This window comes from Bombus fervidus, chromosome 3 (assembly GCF_041682495.2).
Source record: "Bombus fervidus isolate BK054 chromosome 3, iyBomFerv1, whole genome shotgun sequence".
Classification (NCBI taxonomy): Eukaryota; Metazoa; Arthropoda; class Insecta; order Hymenoptera; family Apidae; genus Bombus; species Bombus fervidus.
The window spans coordinates 16,653,459-16,672,661 of NC_091519.1; the positions used below are offsets into that span (position 1 = coordinate 16,653,459).

The window sequence follows — 19,203 nt, forward strand, 5'->3', positions numbered from 1 at the left end:
AAGAATCTTAGGCCAATTAATTCGCTCGATCCATCGTGCATATATTAATGGAATGCACCTATCTCCTAACTATGATCGAACGTGTTGATGCAAATGTACTTTCTCGGGCTATTTCGGTGGTATCGGTTTTTCCGCTCGAACCATGCCATATTCACGTATACTCGAATACATAATCACTGGCGGCATATATTACGTGCGGATAAGGTAGCCAACGATAATAATTACCAATACCCCCACTGTTTGACAGCGATGGGAAATGAGCGCGTATTTTTCAACTAGTGGCATTGAGAGCGGCCTGTCGATAAGACCGCGGTCCGCTAACGAAAGTCGATCGAATTCGCTCCACTTCTTCTCTACTGTCGACTCGAAACTATCCCATTCTCTGTCCTATTTCGATCATAATGTCAACGAAACTTCACGCGTTCAAATATTCTATCGGAAATTTTCATATTTTTCAAATTCAATGACAAACACTTGATCTTCCTTATTTTTGAACATTAAAAAAGAGAATCGCGCGAAGTAGAAATTAACGCGTGAGAAAAATGAAAGCGCACGTTCGCCTCTGAGTTTCGTGTCTAAGCAGAGGCTTTCTAATTATCGTGAATAATCGATCCACGCGAGATCGTAGCTGGTAACGGACAATGAATCTCGAAAGTGGCCAGTGCAGCCGGTGTTCCGCAGTTTTGTAAACCTTGGCAGAAGAATAAGCCGTAAGGGAGCAGACGTATTTGAACGTGAGTATGCTTGATTAACGTTGTTTACGTGTTTGTCGATCGTGCAACGGGTTCTGCCGCCGAGATTAGATCGGAGATTCGGAACATTCCTCGTTCACGTGAGTCGTGAAATTCGTGTTGACAAGCACGATTTACTTGCTCGATAGAGGCTGATATCTCTTAATAATAATTGTTGTCACGTCGAGCTCGCGGAAGAAATGGAGCAGGAAAGGTTTTACCTGGCCGATGATTCATCTTGGAACGAGTACCGTAAGTTTTTTCCATAACTGTCAGATACTTTTACAAGTTTTTCTAATTTACGGTCTACCATGATCATTGAAAAGAACGAGTTCTTGCAAATGATATGATTTTCATTTGACACGTCGCAAAGTAAGGCAGGTGGGAGAATCGAAGATCTTGCCGAAACACTTGGTTCGGTGTGGTCGTATAGGAAAGTGTGACACGAAAAGAAGCGGGAGAATAGGAAAAAGGGAACGTCCGATAGATGAGAAGCGATAAAGGCACCGAACTGAGCGATAAGAGGCCGTTTCAACGATAAAATAAGAAAACGGGTGACTATCGGTATATTCAGGGACACGGCCATAGAAAACCGTATAAAGAGTTCGTTTCAAAGATGAATACCTTCGTAACAAATTTCTTATTCGCGGGTAATTAACTATTTTCTTCGCTTTCCATTTTTTTCTTTGAATTTTAAATATTACGAATTTTCGTATACGGTGATCGTGCCAGCTATGGACAACCGATAAATTCAAGTCTACCAATAGTAGCCTCGATAGAATCGATCGTCGATTAATTTTATTCGATTCAGAAACTTTGAAACCGCTCGTTGAATGCATGTAATCACTTTCGGAATTAGCGAGCCCATATTATCGTGAATACAATGAAATAATTCTGTTTCTTACAATTTGTAATCGGTTAAAAATATAATCAGGAAGGAAGCTTAAAAAAATTTCATTCTTCTCACTTCAAAAATTCACCTGAGAATCTTAAGAACTAAAGAGAAATTAGAAAGAGAAGAAGAAAGATAACACAACGGATATTCTCGCGATCCAGAAAGTGAACAAGGAAGAGAACTCAAAAATCTTTTTCTATCGGAGTCTCAGAAAGATCACGGTTACAAAGTACGGAACTATCCCCTCTCCATCAGAAAAAGAAAAAGCGGACAGCTTTATTAATGAAAAGAGAATAGAATTCATTAGATAAGGCATAGCCGTATGTGTACCTGCCTGTTGACACTGCGTCTCTTTGTTATCGGCTAGATAAGATTTCTGCGTCTTTGTCGAACTTGAGATATCAGTTTTATGCGCGAATTCACGGAGTGCAGCTCATCGTTCCTCAGAAAATTATTTATTTCGTTACTTGACACGTCGAGCAAAATTACATTCTTAACCATTGAACGATCTAGTTTTTAGCAAGATTTTTCGTTTCTTGGCAAGTTTTCTCGTCTCTCGGTCGCGTCTTCCACGTTAAATCTGAAAGGTGAGTTTCTACATTCACGTTACGAAGACGTTGACAATTTTTATAGGAACGAAGATCGCAAAAAGACGAGACTATGTACATATTACATGAATATATTCATAAGGGCGAACTCTTCTGTTTGGAAGAGTTTATCTCAAGATCTAATCGATCAGACAGAGGAACATTAATCGTAAGATAAAATTGACTCGGTAGTGTCTGTTAAATCAATTGCAGTATAATGCGAGCAACGTCAGATGACAGATAAGGTTCCTGCGTTTCTGTCTCGCATGACGTTGTAAAAAACAAATATTGCATCTGATTAAGTAATTTCGTTGTACAATTAAATATTAACTTTCATATATATATATATATATATGAGATAACGTTTTCTGAATTCAAATGTGAAAGAATCGGGAGTCAAAAGCAATAACGATCGAAGAATGATCGATCGACGTTTGCTTTAAAGTTCGTTGATTAGATTAAAATGAGAGAAAAGTTTCGATTCACATTTTACTAATTCCATTGTTCTTGTATAAATTCGGGCGTAACAGAATCACGAGATGACAAAGCAAACGGAGTAACCAAAGGAAAATCAAACACGATAACGAGACGAAAATATTGGCGAAGTGCAAAAATAACCGTGGAATATTTAACAAAGTGTGTAAGACGGAATCAGAGGTGACGTCTTAAGAGGGAGAACACACACTGAGAAGCACGTGTGGAACGATTACACTCGAGTTAATTGTGCTTGTCGCAGCGGTTGATTAAGCGCGAAACACAATTAAAACGGTACTTCAACGATATTTCGTTAATATAGACCTCTTCAATTTTGAGATAGGCACGCAGATTTGTTCGTGAGCGTGAACAAAACTTAACGAATCATATCAGCGAACGTGTACATTAATTACAGAATTAAACAAGACCGTGTATGTATGTACATGTACGCGACGAAGCTTCGTTTCTCGATTAACACGAAAGAGAATAATGTTGTTTGAGTTTGTTTTAACAGTCTGCAAAATATCGTTAACGATATCACCGATGTTGCGAACAGAATGTTCGAAGGATTTGGTCAATATAAAATATTTGTCATCTGTGGGTAAACCGACAGAGACAACTTTGCTTGACAATAATTTGACCAAATACAGTCTCGAAAGAGAAAAACGTTCCACTCTCTTTATTCCGTTGTAGCTTTTACGAAACACTTCCTAAATAACGCGCATGTCGTCGCAATTACTACTGACAATGGAAAAATCACTTGACATTGACGAGATAAGGTAATTAGCTCGAAATGGAAAACGAGCAGGAATTAAAGGTACTGATAACGACAAAGTTTAAAAAGTTCTCGTTGTTTTCAATATTTCCAACGTCGTGAAATCCAACCGGTATTATTAACACTTCTCGTTCCGCTATTATTTACTCATTTCTATCAATATTAGCATCAGCTACTCTACCATCTACTAATATAAACGTTACACATTACGCGCATGACTGTCACGGATCTAAGTCACCTACATACACATACCAATTTCCAATGAAAAAAGGAATTAGGAAAAGCTGTAAATCGTTTACAATTCCAATGGACGTGCTTGGACGTGAAAGATATTTAATTTTGCGTAATCGTGGCAAAATAATATCACAGAGGAGTAAAAAATACCTGTGATATTTTCATTGTTAACTTAGATCACGATCATCGGTCGCGTGCTTTTCATTCCAACGGGCTTAACGAGTAACATTCGTGCGAGCATTGTGCAAGAAAAATTGCGAAACGCCAACTTGCGCGTGCTTGTGGTGGAACGTCCTCGTGATTACGTAAAAAGAAGAAAAAAGAATAGACACAAAGAGACAAAACAGGGAAACAATGGTCGACTGAAAGGAAAAAAGACGAACGACTTCGATCGCTTCTTCGAGTTAATAGCTCGACTTCTAACGAAGCAGGAAATGCTACGCGAAACGAACGTGGTGCCGCAGTTAGATAGGATCTGCCACGGAAAGAGACGATTTTCTAGTTCCTCGCTGCTTCGGCGATCGTTTCGTCGCGTTACGTATATTCGCGTGAGCTCGAACCAGCCAACTTTCGATGGTAATCTCTTTCGTTTCGCTTTGTTTCCCTGCTTCCTATGCTGATCCTCACCCTTGCCGAGTCGCCAACTGGACGGTTCTTTCGAGATAATCTCTTACTTTTGATTTATGACGAGGAAGCCAACGCAGAACGAAATTTACTCGCAGTTGAAGTTGCTACGAAGATTGACGTCTTTCCTGCAGTCGAACACGTGATTTCTACTGATCTATGTATAATAATCAACCTGTTACTTTGAAATTATAAATTGAGTATTTTCTTCTTTTTTTTTTTTTTTTTCTTTTCTTTTTGGAGAATAATTTTTTAAACGGCCGAGATTATTGGAAAAGTATGACAACTAGCAAGGATGTACAACCACGTGCTCGACAAACACGGCATAAATAACATTTGGCCAGATCCTCGTATGACTAATCAAACACCCTTATCGGTCTCTTAATATAGTATAAACCGACGTTACTCTTTGTAACGAGATTACGTTAGCAAGTTCAAGATACGATCAAACAAAGACTTCAATTAATCCGCCCTCATTTTTCGGATTTTCTCATATAATACCGGAGAATAATCCTTCCGTTTAGAGTTATAAACTAGCTTACCTAATTTTTCACGAGTGTACAACTTTCTTGCTGACTAAACTGAACTATGACGAACGAAAATGAACATCGAGATCGCGATAACATCAACTTATTAAATTTCAGTCTCTGACTGAACGATTACTCGCATTATTACTCGTATCGTACGATTAGGTAAAGTCCGAAAATTATCGAATTTGATTACATAAGACAACATTCCATTGGAGTAAAAAATCGAAAGATAGATGGAAGGATAAAACAATCTCGACGTTCGTATTCGAGACGACAATGAAATGGAGATCGATTATGCTCTAGTTGATGCGAAAATTCGTTAACAATGGAAACCATCCAAAAGATCGTACCTTGAAACGAGAATATCCACATCGTGAGAACGTGCTAATATGTCGTGACGTCAGCATACGATATATCGTGCATCAAAGATCATTAGCATAAGCATGTGATCAGCTAAACCACGTGCTCGTGATCGTCTGGCGTAAAAACTTTTTGTTTGACGGTAGCTTTTACGGGAGTCGACGATCTCGATAGTAGATCTCTGCAAAACATTTGTAAATTGTGATTATCGATAGTTGATAGTTGAATTTTAACTAAAATTTTCCTACTGTATTTGGTAAGTTTTTATTTAAACTATTAAGAACCAAAATAAACATTAGCACAACGCGACACTTTACTTCTAACGTTTTTTTAATCAATTTACATTATTGAATTCTATCGAATTGATATTGTAAGCAAAGAAAGAAAAGTTATTTTTGTATCTCCGGTTTGTGTAATAATCTTTCGTAATTCTTATGCTATTCTTGTAACTCTATAAAAGAATAACTTACGCCATTTATGCTTTCAAATACTTTACGCAACTTTTATACATTATCTACTGCTTGGTCCTTAATGGTAACGATATGAAAGGCGAAGATGTAGTTTCATCGCTATTTCAGCTTGTTTAAAAAGTCGCGACAAGATAATATTTATAATCAGGAACGTTATAATAAAGCGCATCGCTCTTGATCAGAGCTTACGGAAACGATAAGTGATGTTATCTTAATTAACGTCGGCAAGAAATTGGAACCAGATAACACAATTGCCTCGATCAACGCGTCGATCAGCGACAAAATATTTATACATAAACGAATTTACTGCGAAATTAAAACGATGTTTTGCCTTTCAGAAGTTAAAAGAGTGTGTTTTCGTCATGCTGTTGATGAACAAAGTATGAAGTTCCCGTGCTTCCCGAAGCCAAGTATCCTGGGACAGAGAGGCAGTATCAATCTTGTCTCTCTGTCTGGGAATGAGTCGAACAATGTGAACAGTACGACCTTAGTAAGTTTGAACAATTTCCAAACAACGACTGCACCATAGTTTCATGCGCTATGATTCTCTCGCTAGTCGTCCCGAAAGAAACAGCCACAGTTGGCCTGATCGCTGCACGTATGCATATGTGGGAACTGGAAATAAGATTATGAAGATAAGAATAACTTCGAACTAATCGCGCATACGCAACACAGGGATTATCATATACAGTGGCTACAAAAGATATTTAAATATCATTGTATTTTATCGTATCATTTACGTATTAATTAATTAGGTGCAACTACGTTAAATTTCGTACGATTTAGGGATCGTACGATTACAAAAATTAGACTCTATGAGAATGAAACGTAGAATCTGATAAAAAAAGGCTTCGTTAGAAAATCTGCGAAATAGCCACTGTATATACAGCCAATCATCGGCTTGTTCTTTGAGGCCTGTAGTAAGAGAATCACTCTGTATGAAGCAAACAATTTTTTGATTCCTTTATTTCAGAACCAAAATGCGAAGAGCCCAGTGGTAACGAGCTACAAAGAATCTGGTGAACCAGATCTGACTCATGGCGTTGTGAGTATTTAAAAATATCTTTCCGATTAAGCAGAGTGCATCATTTCGTAAGTTAACGGGTACTAATTAACGGACGCGTAAGATTTTCGTAAAAATCAATGACACAAAAATATTCTTAAGAAGGTGTAAAGATCTTTAAATAGATATATCCGTTTTGATTTCTTTATCTCTAAGAAGACATTAGGCAAATAGAGTATGTACATATTGTAGTTTCGTGAGAGTTAACAGGTACTAATTAACAAATCGAAATTTCATAAGAATCAGTAACGTAAAGACAGATGTAGAAAAGTTTAACAATTCTAAAATAAACATACATGTTACCAATGTTTATATATCATATTCGTAACAAAATATTCATTGTATAAAATTAAGGTAAAAGGCACGTTAGAAAATAGCAGAATGTTAAAAAGAATTAATCGATAAATCATAGAAAATGGTTAATTTAAGAAGGAAATTTTATTTCTAATGCAGATACGACCCTTACCTGGTGCTACGGTAGTATCTAATGGAATCGGCCCACCTGTACAGTCCCATGGAAAAAGTAGGGCACCATTGCCACCACAACAAAATCACAATGAGAACGAACAAGATTCTGTCAGAACTTCGGATGGTTCTGATCAACCTGCGAATCCCAGAGGCGGTATCATCGGCAAAACTCCAACGCCACCTTCTGAGCCAACTCCTGTTTACGAAAAGGACGAAAAGTAATTTAAAGAAAAAATAATCGAACGAACTATTCTAAATAATGATACATTGTCTACGTATATCTCGTTTGTTCCCTACAGGAGTAAACAACAGATTACAAAGGCCATTTTGGAGAACGAATTTCTTGGCAACCTTGAGGAAAATCAGGTGGAAGCGTTAGTCGATGCCATGTACCCGAAACATATACCACCGAACACCTTAGTAATTCGAGAAGGAGATATGGGTAAAATTATAATATTTTTTTTTCTATATTAGTCGACGTCTAACAATGGCTGAATTATTCTTATCATCGAATATTTCACTTTAGAGCGAAAAACTTTCTTACCTATCTATGGAATAATTAGATTACAGACATTTATGCAAATATATATTTGTGTGAAGATACAGTTTGAAAAAATGAAATCTATTCTTCGGATGTTTTACATATTTTTGCATATTATTCGCATTCCGGGAATTTTTCCTTCGAATTTTCAACAAATGCATAAAAAATTTCAATCCAGTGATAGATAAATTTACATAAGAAATGAAGATCCTTCGTATGATTTGATAGATTGATAACATGATTAAATGTAACTTAGAATGAAATAAATTTGCACGAGTTAAGTATTAATTATCGCTTTTCTAAATTCCTTTCTTAATGTATAATTTAGGATCGCACCTTTACGTGTCAGCGGAAGGAGAGTTCGATATCTATGAGGGCAACAATTTCCAAAGAAGTTTTGGTCCTGGCGTCGCGTTCGGAGAAATTGCTTTGTTATACAACACCAAGAGACTTCGATCCATCAGCGGTAAATATATAATATTTTAAAGCGGTAAAGCGGTAAATTTGTAATATTTTAAAGCGGTAAAGCGGTAAATCTATAATATAGATTATATTATATAATAATTAATAACTGTATTTTCTATTGAAAGAAATCACGTTTAACTTTCAGTAAAGAAAGGTGGAAAGGTGTGGGTCCTCGACCGATCTGTGTTTCTCACTGTTATGATTGACACAACGCAGAAAAGGCTGGAAGGAAACATTCGATTCCTTAAACAAGTTTCTGTTCTGCAAAAATTGCCCGAGCCGAAGGATCACGTCCTCGCTAAGATTTCCGATCTTCTCCGCGTGGTAAATACATATATTTTGTATTTCTAATAGTTAGACCGTGGACGTGTATGTGTTTATAGGAAATTTAAAAGTGTAAAGATACGTGGAATGAGCGTAATATGGCAAAAGTATCTGAAATATCTAAAGCAAAGTATTCGCTGTAATACACAACGAATGAAACAAATGTCTGTTTAGATTCTATTTACGTTCATAAAAATATAAAATCGCTTAAAAATCTGCAATTTACTAATGACTATCCGAATGCAAATCTGGTTCTGAAAGTAAGAAGTTTATATATCTTGCCGATAGGAATTTTATCCTGCTGGAGCAAAAATAGTTACGCAAGGAGAGAAAGGTGACAAATTTTTCATAATCAGCGGTGGAAACGTTAGAATAACAAAAGACACCGAGGATGGTGACGAAGAAGAGCTAGTGGTCCTTGGAAAGGGTCAATACTTTGGAGAAATAGCTCTTTATGACGACACCGGTGAAAATCGTCGACACGCCAACGTCATTGCGCTGGCACCTGGTGTCGAATGTTTAACTTTGGACCAACAGTGAGTTATACATAAATCAGTAACGATAAAGTTTCTCGTCTCGTGAGTTCTCAAGAAATATTCATACTCTTTTAAATGACATTAAATTCCAGTTCCTTCCTGAATTATTTGGGTGGCCTCGACGAAATACGCAACAAAGATTGGTTAGCGGAATACGGAAAACAGAAACAATCGCTGACGCTGAAGAAGTGGACTACTGAGTATTCGAACGTCACTTTGGCCGATTTGGAGACCAAAGCAACGCTAGGAGTTGGAGGATTCGGCAGAGTGGAATTAGTCACTTTAAAGTCAGATCCTCAGAAGAGTTTTGCTCTTAAGAGGCTGAAGAAGAAGGTGATGGTCGAACAACAGCAACAGGAACACGTGCTGAACGAAAAACATATTATGCAAGCCTGTGATTCTCCATTCATATGCAAGTCAGTACTAAAAAGAATCTTATCAATTGATAAACCGCGGATTTATAAAAATGAAAGAATGCGCATTTATATACTTTATAATATTTAATGGATGAGACAAATCTTTGTTAAAATATTAATTTGCATAGATATTCGCGTTCTATTAATCAAATAGAAATTTCTTGCACGATAATTCAAAAATATAATCTTCGTTCCTTTCATTTAGGCTCTACCAGACGTACAAGGACCGGAAATACGTATATTTCCTGATGGAAGTCTCTCTAGGTGGAGACGTGTGGACAACGCTCCAAAGAAGACGATTCTTCGATGAGTCAACTGCACAATTCATGGTAGGATGCGTGGTGGAAGCTCTGGATCATCTTCATTCGATGAACATTATTTATCGTGATCTAAAGCCAGAGAATCTTATGCTCGACGCTCGCGGATACTTGAAACTAGTAAGTACAATCTAATAATCATTAGTATGTGATAACAGTTTGAGGAAAGTCGATTGTCAATGGCTTGACTCTGTTTACAAGAAAATAGATAAAACGCGACTTTGTACACTTTTTCCAGGTTGACTTCGGTTTTAGCAAAAAGATTGGACCATCGAAAACGTGGACCTTCGCGGGTACGCCCGAGTATGTGGCGCCAGAAATTATTTTGAACAAAGGACACGATAGGTAAATAATTAATAAATACTAAACGTAAAATATTCTATAAAGATACGCTGCATCAGTTTCAAATAAAATAACGAAGGTGACTTTAAGATGAGTTTAATTTATTCAAAGGGCGGTGGATTACTGGGCTCTCGGGATTTTAACTCATGAGCTACTAATCGGTAAGCCACCATTCCGAGGTTCTGATCATATGTCCATTTACAACAAGATTCTGAAGGGTATCGAAGTGGTGGGAATACCTAATTCCATTAGCAGAAACGCCAGCAGTATCATCAAGAAGCTTCTTCGTCTAAGTCCTTCTGAACGTCTTGGCTACCAAAGAAATGGCATCCAAGATATTCGTGATCACAAGTAAGTTTATTAATTAAATAATTCGTTTTAAATAAATTCAATTAAAACACACTAAAGTTTCTATTTATACAAATATATCTTTAAGCAGAGTTTATTTAAACGCTTGAGTAGAATCTCCTCGTTTAGTAGAACTAGATCTTTAAATAGATCGTTTATCGCGTTTCTTCGAATAGAAAGTATAGGCTTTTTTAACAAAATAACATTTTTATAGATGGTTCAATGGATTTAATTGGCAAGCCTTGCAGAGATTAACCTTGCCAGCGCCAATCGTTCCAACAGTACGTAAAATCTATTTTTACGTATTATTACAAATATATTAATTTTTAAATAAACTCACCACTTATTCTCTTTTATAAAATCCTAGATACGAAATCCGACCGATACGAGGAATTTCGAAAAGTATCCGCCAGACCGTAATGTTCCACCGGACGAGTTCTCTGGATGGGACGCGAGCTTCTAAGCAGGAAAAATCGAACGATAATCTAAACTGTACATGATTTCTCCATTAAACGTTTGATAAGAGTCGTGAAATGATAGAATAAGTGAACATGAAGGACGAAAATAATGTTTTCAATAATACCCTACAATAAAAGTACATCGATAGCAAAGAGATTATCGTTATCTTTAATCGATTCGTATATTATAGATGCGTAGTTTCCTATGTATGTTTCTTGCATTCGAAGACACTAATGTATGAAGACAATAATCTTGTATCTTATGACTAAACTGTAATTAATTAGCAATATACATCGTGAGTATTCAAATACTCGTAATTCTTGTAAAAGAAGTAGAAAGCGAACAAAAAGATACTCTGCGATTGATAATAATTTTAACCATGATAATTTTAATATTACTAATTAATAATAAATTTATAGGTACATGAGTTGTTAATGTGTGGTACTAATTTATTTCCTTTTCGTTTCTGATGACACACGTATGACTATAAACGGTATCTTAAATTAATCGAAACGACACACACTTTATTGAATTAACATAGATGCTATTCGGTAATACAGTGACTTGAACGAAGGAAATTCTGATAACTCTCGAAAAAAATGTATTTTTTAATTGTCTTATCAAACAAAAGTACTAAGACCGTAAGTACCGACGGATCATCACTGCATTCATACAAGATAAGATCAATCGACTTTATCGTTGCTACAAAGCGTCAGTCAAGTATCAATATCCTGTGCACTAATTCTTCGAACCATTTCATTTGTGATCATTTAAACACTAATTGGTGAACTTCCCAAGAATTAACATCTATTTCAAAAAATTTGAAATTACATTAAGTTTATATATTATATACTCGGCTGAGTGACCTACGATCGAACGTAAACATCCGCGGACAAAGATTTTACTTTCTAGGCGAAAGAAAGAAACGGAAAATTAAGAATGCGTCTATGCTTCGGAAAACGTACCGGTGTACGTATGGGCGCGTCTGGATCCGATCGACGCAATTCCGACGCTTACTTTCGACAACTGTCCCTTCAAAGAAAACATGGGGTGATCGGTGAAATAAACGTATCCTCCAATCTGCCAGTCACCGTTTACAAGAAAAATGAAAAGTGAACAAACAACTTTAAACTATTCTTTCGACAGTGATTCGAAATTACGATAAATTCAAATTTCATGTAAAATTGTAGAACGAAACAGTTGATCAAAAATGCCATTTTGAACAACCAGTTCCTCGGAGATCTCGATGAGTCGCGTATAGAGAAACTTATATCGGTGATGTATCCGGAACAGGTGAAAGCCAATACGCGAATCATTCACGAAGGTGAAGTCGGTGAGTAATTACCTTTCGAAATGACAAGATATTAATCGAGGAAATATTTAAAAAATGATCGCGATCGATTGTGTCAGGATCGCATATGTACGTCTCGGAGGAGGGAACCTTCGAAGTTTACGTAGGCAATACGTGTCAAGAAAACTTTGGTCCTGGTGTCGCTTTCGGAGAACTGGCCTTATTGTACAATACCAGAAGACTGTGTTCTATCCATGGTATTATACTAGCTATACTATAAATCTTAAAATCTTTTAGGAACCGTTTAACAAACTTAATAAAATATTTTATTGTAACTGTCGAGACGCTCGTTTCTTCCTTTAGCGAGTACAAATGCGAAAGTATGGGTATTGGAAAGACAGGCGTTTCAGACGGTAATGCTAAAAGATAACGAAGAATCGTTGGAGCATAATTTGAAGATTCTTCGTCAAATTGAAATATTCAAGGGTCTGTCGGAGGAAGTTCTGCAGAAAATATGCGACCTTATAACAGTGGTGCGTGTGAAATGGTTCCAGTAATGCTAACTCGAAATTAAAAGACGTTATTTTTGTATCGCTTTAGGAATTTTATCCAGCAAATTCGTACGTGATTCGAGAAGGTGAGAAAGGAGATAAATTCTACATTATAAACGGTGGTAGCGTGAAGATCACGAAGAATAAACCAGGTGGCACGGAAGAGGAAATGACGATTCTTGAGAAGGGTGACTATTTCGGTGAAAAAGCGCTATATGACCCTGAAGAATCTCGTCGACAGGCGAATGCTATCGCAATGGCTCCTGGATTAGAATGTTACACGATTGAAAAAAAGTAAACGTTTAAAATGTTTTCAAATAATTTCACGATGAAGAATTAACAAAAATTTATCATGAAATTTATAAATTTGTTAACAAAGTGTGTCTTTGTGTGATGCTATAGAGCTTTCCTAGATTATCTTGGTGGACTAGACTCGATCAGAAATAGAGATTGGTCAGGATATTACAGTGTAAATGAGTCGGATGACTGGAGTGACGAATTCAAGAATTTAACTCTGTCTGATACTGTATTCGAAGGAACGATCGGAGCTGGTGGTTACGGCAGAGTGGAACTGGTCGTCGTCAACTCGATGCCTAACCTTAGCTTCGCCAGGAAAAAGATTGTCAAGCATATGATCACAAAGGGTGGCTTCCAAAAAATGATGTATAACGAGAAGAATAGTTTGAAATTGTGTAATTCGCCGTTTATCTGCAAGTAAATTAACAACTCTGCTCTAACGTGAAAACGAATTTTTTTTTTTTTTTTTTTTTTCAACGAATACAGAACACGTAATTAAAGAAAACTAAGAAAGAAAAAGATTCGATCTAGTGATTCTTTAATTTATTAACGCTTGTATTGGAATTTATAATGTAAAACTTGAAGAATATTTGCCAGCGAATAACGATTTAATATATATTAAGAGAAACATAATTCTACATTCCTTGTAGATTATACAGAACCTTCAAGGACAATAGATATCTATACCTGTTACTGGAAGTATGTTTAGGCGGAGATTTAAGAACAGCCTTATACAGAAACGGTCGATTCGATAATTCAACAACTAGATTCGTAACTGGCTGTGTCGTAGAAGGACTTCGACACCTTCATTCACTGGGCATCATCTACAGAGACTTAAAACCTGAGAACATCGTAATCGATAGTCGAGGCTATGCTAAGCTTGCAAGTTCTTTTATTTCAAATAAATAACAATCGATAATAAATTCATTCATTAACTCGGCTATCTTTACAGACTGATTTTGGATCCAGTAAAAAAATTGGCCCATACAAGACAAAGACTTTTATGGGTACACCAGAATATTTGGCTCCGGAAATCATTCAAAGTAAACTTTATAATCAGTACGCATTCTCATGTTTAATTACATATTTATTAAGTTTTAAATAAATTTCTAAAGCGATTGATTATTTTTTATTAACAAAGGGCCGTTGATTATTGGGCACTTGGAATTCTTACGTACGAGATGTTAATAAATCGAACACCTTTTCAAGATGTAAGCGATATAGAAGTGTATAAGAACATTCTTCGTGGCTTTAAGGATATACTTGTACCGCCCATTATTAAAAACACGGCAAAGAATTTTATCAAATCCCTACTGGAAGATGATCCATATAAAAGACTTGGTTATTTACGAAATGGTGTTGCTGATATTCATAACCATAGGTATTTATTAACGAATTTATAGAATATATTTGTATTTATTAATTTAAATATTAATATTTACATAATATAAATTAATTTCAGATGGTTCCATAACTTTAAGTGGCAGGAGTTACAAAATCAAACAATGCCTTCCCCTATTGTACCAAAGGTAAATAAGAAATTGTCAGAGTGTTAAATATCTTTGAAACAGCTAATCTCATTATCTAATTCATTCATAGGTGAGGGATCATCTCGACTTAAGAAATTTCGATAAATATCCTCCAGATTACAGATCGGCACCGATGGACTATTCCGATTGGGATACGAATTTCTAACAATCTTTATTATACGATTCACCTTGTATATATTATGTTAAAGCATCTATTTATTATTTAAGCTAACCATTAAATGATATATTAGCCCTTACTTTTTATTTTGTGACAGTATTAAAAATATATTTTTAAATAATGAAAAGTCAATTATAACGCATAACAAATAGTTAAATCTTTTGTAAGTTGCAAAAATGCGTCAATTTATAAAAAGTTATAATTAAAGTATACATACTTTGTATATATGAAGCACGATTAACCAAAGATTCCAGATTAACCAAATACGAATACCACATTAATAACACTGTGATTCATTTCCATGTACGAGATTATTTGTCAAGAAAGATTATGCTTATTTATGAAGAAACCGACAAACAACTGTATCACAAACAAGTACAATATTCTATTACAGAAGAAATACTTGAATACTTATAAACATGGTTCATCAGCCTTTTTGAAATATAAAAATTTTAACTTGGCACTGCGCAAAGAACGCCGTCAACTTCAGGTGGCGCACGATTTCCTACACTCCTCCAAATAACCTTGTTACACTATTGTTCGAATGGTGAATTTACAAATTTATATAACAAATAAATTACGGGTGGTAAAATATATTATTGGTTATGCTGTTACGCGGGTAGCATATACACCATAAAATAGCAATAAACGTAATTTTATTTGTAATCAATAAAGATAAGATTTGGCAATAGGTCGTATCGAATTAAAGTGTGAAAGAGAAAAATACTCATTATGTCTTTTTAATAACGTCTACAACTAACCGTAACAGTGAAATGTGAATAACACGATTGTTTGTAATGCGTTTCTATATATTGATAAATACCGCTTGGTTATTAGTAGTGACAGGACCTAACTTAACATGAGGTGAAACTAGGTCCATAAAAATTTCAGTTGATATTAACTGATAGCATTTTGCAAAAATATTGCACGATGGAAGCTCATGAGAATGAGCAGTATGTTACATTTCCCCTTTCAGAGGTACACGATAGTATACAGGATAATATTATATCTCATGAAGAAATATGTGAACCAGTTGATGAATGTGTTCTACAAGAAGGACTCACTGAAGTATCTGTTACAGACGTTAATTCTAGTATCGCAGAAGCACAGGTTGCAGTTGAGATTTTAGCAAAACATTCCGACGAGGAAGATAAAAATCGTGTAGTATATCCTATATATATTAAAGAAGAAGAACAACATCAATACACATCTGGGGATGATGAATCGATGGCTGTGGAAGCTTTACGGCAACTTGGAGGCATGTATCCTTGTTTCGAAGACAAAAAAGTATGTCCGCATTGTGCAAACATGTTCACACAAGCTGAGATAACAAAGCATCGTACTACCTGTTCTGCTAGTAAATTATCATGTATTACATGTGGAGAAAGATTCGAAAGAAAAATAGATTTAAACAATCATATAGTTTGTCATCAAGTAGATCGCCCACATGCTTGTAGAACTTGTGGCAACTTGTTTCGTTCAAAGAACAATTTAAGATGTCATATGTTGCAAGTACACCAAGTGCAAAAACCTCATAAATGCACCATATGTGGAGCAGATTTTCAAAGGCCTTCTAGTTTATCCAATCATATGAAAATTCATACATATGTTGCTGGGCGTGCCATTATGCAGTCACAGAGTGATAATGTATCACAGTCAGAGGAAACATTCAGAAAATGGCCTGAAAATATGACAGAATCCCAAAATAATCAAGTGCCATCTTCGTCTGTACAAACGGTTCAAAGCTATGATACAGTTCAATGGACAGTTCCATCTTATAATTTTCAAAGTGAGCAGGCAGCAGTTAATTCAATATCTAATCCTGAGGAAAAAATAGACACTTTACATGAATTTACTGTAATGCCAAATGGAGAAGTAACACAGTTTGAATATACTCAACAAAGTAATATAAATAATCAAGTCAACCAGCAATACAATCTTTCATTGAACTCATTTAATAATGCTGATACAATGGTGAAAGTTGAAACTTTATCGTATAATAGTGAAGATAGGAAGAATTATATAGAAGTTGAAACAAATGGTACAAAACAGCATACTTGTAGACATTGTGGAATTAGTTTTTCTCGTGCAACAGCATTGGTATCCCATGAGAAAACTCATACATCTAAAAATTGGAACATGCCAATTGAATGTGAATATTGTGATAAACAGTTTCAAGATGGCAATCACTTAGCAACTCATCAAACAACTTGTGCGAAAAAACTAATGCAAAATAATGTTGAACAAGGTACGCCTAACAATAAATGGGGTAAACATGCATGTTCTGAATGTGGCAAAAAATTTACAACCAAACAAAAGATGTTCAGACATCAATGGATTCATAGAAAGAAAACACATTCTTGTGAAGTATGTGGATCCCAATTTGAAAAGCAAAATCAGTTGGATGAACACAGATTATCGGCTCATCCTGGTGATTCTCCATTTACTTGTACAGAATGTGGTAAAAGTTTTGTATCACGTCAAGGACTTTGGGAACATGGTAGAACACATGCTGGGAGTCCCGCACATTTTCATTGTGATACATGTTCCAAAACATTTTCATCGAGACAAGGATATTTAATACACCATAGAACTCATACTGGAGAAAGGCCATATGGTTGTAAATTTTGTTGGAAAGCGTTTAGAGATGGTGGAACTTTAAGGAAACATGAACGTATTCATACAGGAGAGAGACCTCATGTTTGTCCTCTATGTTCAAGAGCATTTAATCAAAAAGTTGTTTTAAGAGAACATGTTCGATGGGTTCATGCAGCAGGAAAAAATGAAACTGAAGTAACTGGGCCCCCTTTTTCCTGTCCTATATGTGGTGCTTTAAATCAAGATCGGGATGAATTATGTGCACATATTGTTAAACATTCAGATCAAATGATTGCAGAAGCAAAAGCTAAAACAAACAATAATGCACCAAAAACCAAACCAGTTAAGAAAAAATCAAAAGTGTCTGCAAATACATATTTACAAGGAAAACAAGGAGCTGGAAATCTTATAATTCCTAAATCAGAGGAAACCGAAGCACTTTTGTCTATTACAGAATCTGATAAATCAGATGACCAACAAATTTTAAGTGATAAACAAAATAATACTTTCCTTGTAGTTACTACAGAAAAACGTGATGAAAATTATATTGCAATATCTGAAATTAAATCTGAAGACGTACAATTATTAGTTGATGAAAAACAAGATGAAAATATGCATATTTCACAAGCTAATCATAGTCACAGAGAATCTTTAAATACAACTCGCATAGTTTCTACAGAACGAGAAGGAAGTGCACTTCATACCACAAACAGTCATAATGAAATAACTACAATGCATTTAATACAAACTTCAAAGCAAACAAATACTTTACATTTAATATCAAAGCAAAATGAATCGTTGCCTGTTCTAACACTACCAAATCCTCAGAGTCATGAAAATTTTTCCAGTCAAATTGCACAAATAAGTAATGATGATTTACCAATGGATATGGTAACTCATCATTCAACTAGGCAAAATCAAGATATCAAGAATCACAGTGAAGTTGGACAGGAATCATTAATACAGGAGGGAGGATCCCAAACAGCTGTAATACAAGTTGTACAATATCATCAGCAAGACAGTGATGATGGAGAAGAATTAGTCTGTGGTATTTGTGGAGAAGATTTTAATGATAAAAATGTGTTGATGGAACACGTTAAAATTCACATATAATTATTGTTACTTTATTACTATCCAAGTTTGTGATATTCTCATGCTATTAATGTGGCTATCTAGAAAATAACAAATTTGAGGATTTCTTGTGTTATTGAAAGGAAAAAAAAAGCTACATATAACTTTATGTATCGTTTCCAATAGTAGTAGTAAAGCACCAATCTTCTATGTGTCTTACAAATGCACTGATATTAAAAAGAAACAGGGAATTTCAATGATATTTATACATTTTTAATTAATTTGTTTTTGTTTCTTCAAAATGCTTTTGCACATTTAGATCATACATTATACATGTGGTAAAATAATGTGTATCTTTTAAAATAAAATACAGATAAAGATTACATATTATGTAAAGCACATTACTGATTGTCTTAAAGATTTAAAAAAAAAAACATATCGTAAGAAAACAATCTCAAGATTGTATATCTCTGCTTTGACTCAATTTACGAATTGTTTGATCTTGAATTCGGATATCATTTTTCGATACCTAAATTATTATTAAGTCAAATGACACTTAAGATGTAGAATGTGTGGTGCGATAAAAAATAAAATGCATTTTATTTTCTACATTTACTTTATATTAAAACACTTTTCTTTTTAATACCGCATCGTGTAAATTTATCCTTCACCCTTCGCATTTGTATTACCGCGCGTTTTGCCAGTATGAAGTTAGGAACCAAACTCACC

At 35.3% G+C, this 19,203-nt stretch overlaps 3 protein-coding genes and 1 long non-coding RNA gene across 11 annotated transcripts in view; 3 read left to right on the plus strand and 1 right to left on the minus strand.

The window, feature by feature from the left end:
- The window catches only part of LOC139985984 (uncharacterized), a 38,049-nt gene extending 32,709 nt beyond the window's left edge, over positions 1-5,340 (minus strand). Inside the window, exon 1 of the long non-coding RNA XR_011799535.1 lies at positions 5,201-5,340. This is a non-coding gene — a long non-coding RNA (uncharacterized lncRNA). The remainder of the gene's footprint in view (positions 1-5,200) is intronic.
- LOC139985961 (cGMP-dependent protein kinase, isozyme 1) lies at positions 278-11,394 on the plus strand. 7 transcript variants are annotated; one of them, XM_072000877.1, is made up of 14 exons: positions 278-734; positions 6,019-6,170; positions 6,654-6,725; positions 7,197-7,429; positions 7,511-7,653; positions 8,081-8,218; positions 8,363-8,541; positions 8,830-9,077; positions 9,170-9,493; positions 9,699-9,930; positions 10,049-10,155; positions 10,264-10,503; positions 10,715-10,781; positions 10,868-11,394. In XM_072000877.1, exons 2-14 carry the CDS (start codon positions 6,063-6,065, stop codon positions 10,961-10,963), a joined length of 2,187 nt encoding a protein of 728 aa, XP_071856978.1. In that variant the 5' UTR covers positions 278-734; positions 6,019-6,062; the 3' UTR covers positions 10,964-11,394. The 7 variants fall into 7 exon arrangements, with proteins under 7 accessions (XP_071856978.1, XP_071856979.1, XP_071856975.1 ...); XM_072000878.1 differs by having other exon boundaries at positions 6,022-6,170; XM_072000874.1 differs by lacking the exon at positions 278-734 and adding an exon at positions 853-983.
- Positions 11,395-11,652: 258 nt separating this feature from the next.
- LOC139985962 (cGMP-dependent protein kinase 1) lies at positions 11,653-15,017 on the plus strand. Its single transcript, XM_072000881.1, has 11 exons — positions 11,653-12,071; positions 12,150-12,292; positions 12,370-12,507; positions 12,614-12,783; positions 12,851-13,095; positions 13,204-13,515; positions 13,749-13,980; positions 14,051-14,157; positions 14,240-14,479; positions 14,561-14,627; positions 14,698-15,017. Exons 1-11 carry the CDS (start codon positions 11,899-11,901, stop codon positions 14,791-14,793), a joined length of 1,923 nt encoding a protein of 640 aa, XP_071856982.1. The 5' UTR covers positions 11,653-11,898; the 3' UTR covers positions 14,794-15,017.
- Positions 15,018-15,315: 298 nt separating this feature from the next.
- On the plus strand, positions 15,316-18,857 carry LOC139985958 (uncharacterized). 2 transcript variants are annotated; one of them, XM_072000869.1, is made up of 2 exons: positions 15,317-15,783; positions 15,887-18,857. In XM_072000869.1, the coding sequence occupies exon 2, from the start codon at positions 16,033-16,035 to the stop codon at positions 18,514-18,516; it is 2,484 nt and encodes an 827-aa protein (XP_071856970.1). In that variant the 5' UTR covers positions 15,317-15,783; positions 15,887-16,032; the 3' UTR covers positions 18,517-18,857. The 2 variants fall into 2 exon arrangements, with proteins under 2 accessions (XP_071856969.1, XP_071856970.1); XM_072000868.1 differs by having other exon boundaries at positions 15,316-18,857.
- The last annotated feature ends 346 nt before the right edge of the window (positions 18,858-19,203 follow it).

Excerpts from the sequence above, each read along its gene's own strand:
- LOC139985961 (XM_072000873.1), top strand. The coding sequence starts at position 4,131 with ATGCTACGCGAAACGAACGTGGTGCCGCAGTTAGATAGGATCTGCCAC. Across the intron at positions 8,542-8,829 it reads TTTCCGATCTTCTCCGCGTG|GAATTTTATCCTGCTGGAGC; the intron begins GTAAATACATAT and ends TCTTGCCGATAG. Across the intron at positions 10,156-10,263 it reads TTGAACAAAGGACACGATAG|GGCGGTGGATTACTGGGCTC; the intron begins GTAAATAATTAA and ends ATTTATTCAAAG.
- LOC139985962 (XM_072000881.1), top strand. The coding sequence starts at position 11,899 with ATGCGTCTATGCTTCGGAAAACGTACCGGTGTACGTATGGGCGCGTCT. Across the intron at positions 12,072-12,149 it reads GTTTACAAGAAAAATGAAAA|AACGAAACAGTTGATCAAAA; the intron begins GTGAACAAACAA and ends GTAAAATTGTAG. Across the intron at positions 14,628-14,697 it reads CTTCCCCTATTGTACCAAAG|GTGAGGGATCATCTCGACTT; the intron begins GTAAATAAGAAA and ends ATTCATTCATAG.
- LOC139985958 (XM_072000868.1), top strand. The coding sequence starts at position 15,736 with ATGGAAGCTCATGAGAATGAGCAGTATGTTACATTTCCCCTTTCAGAG.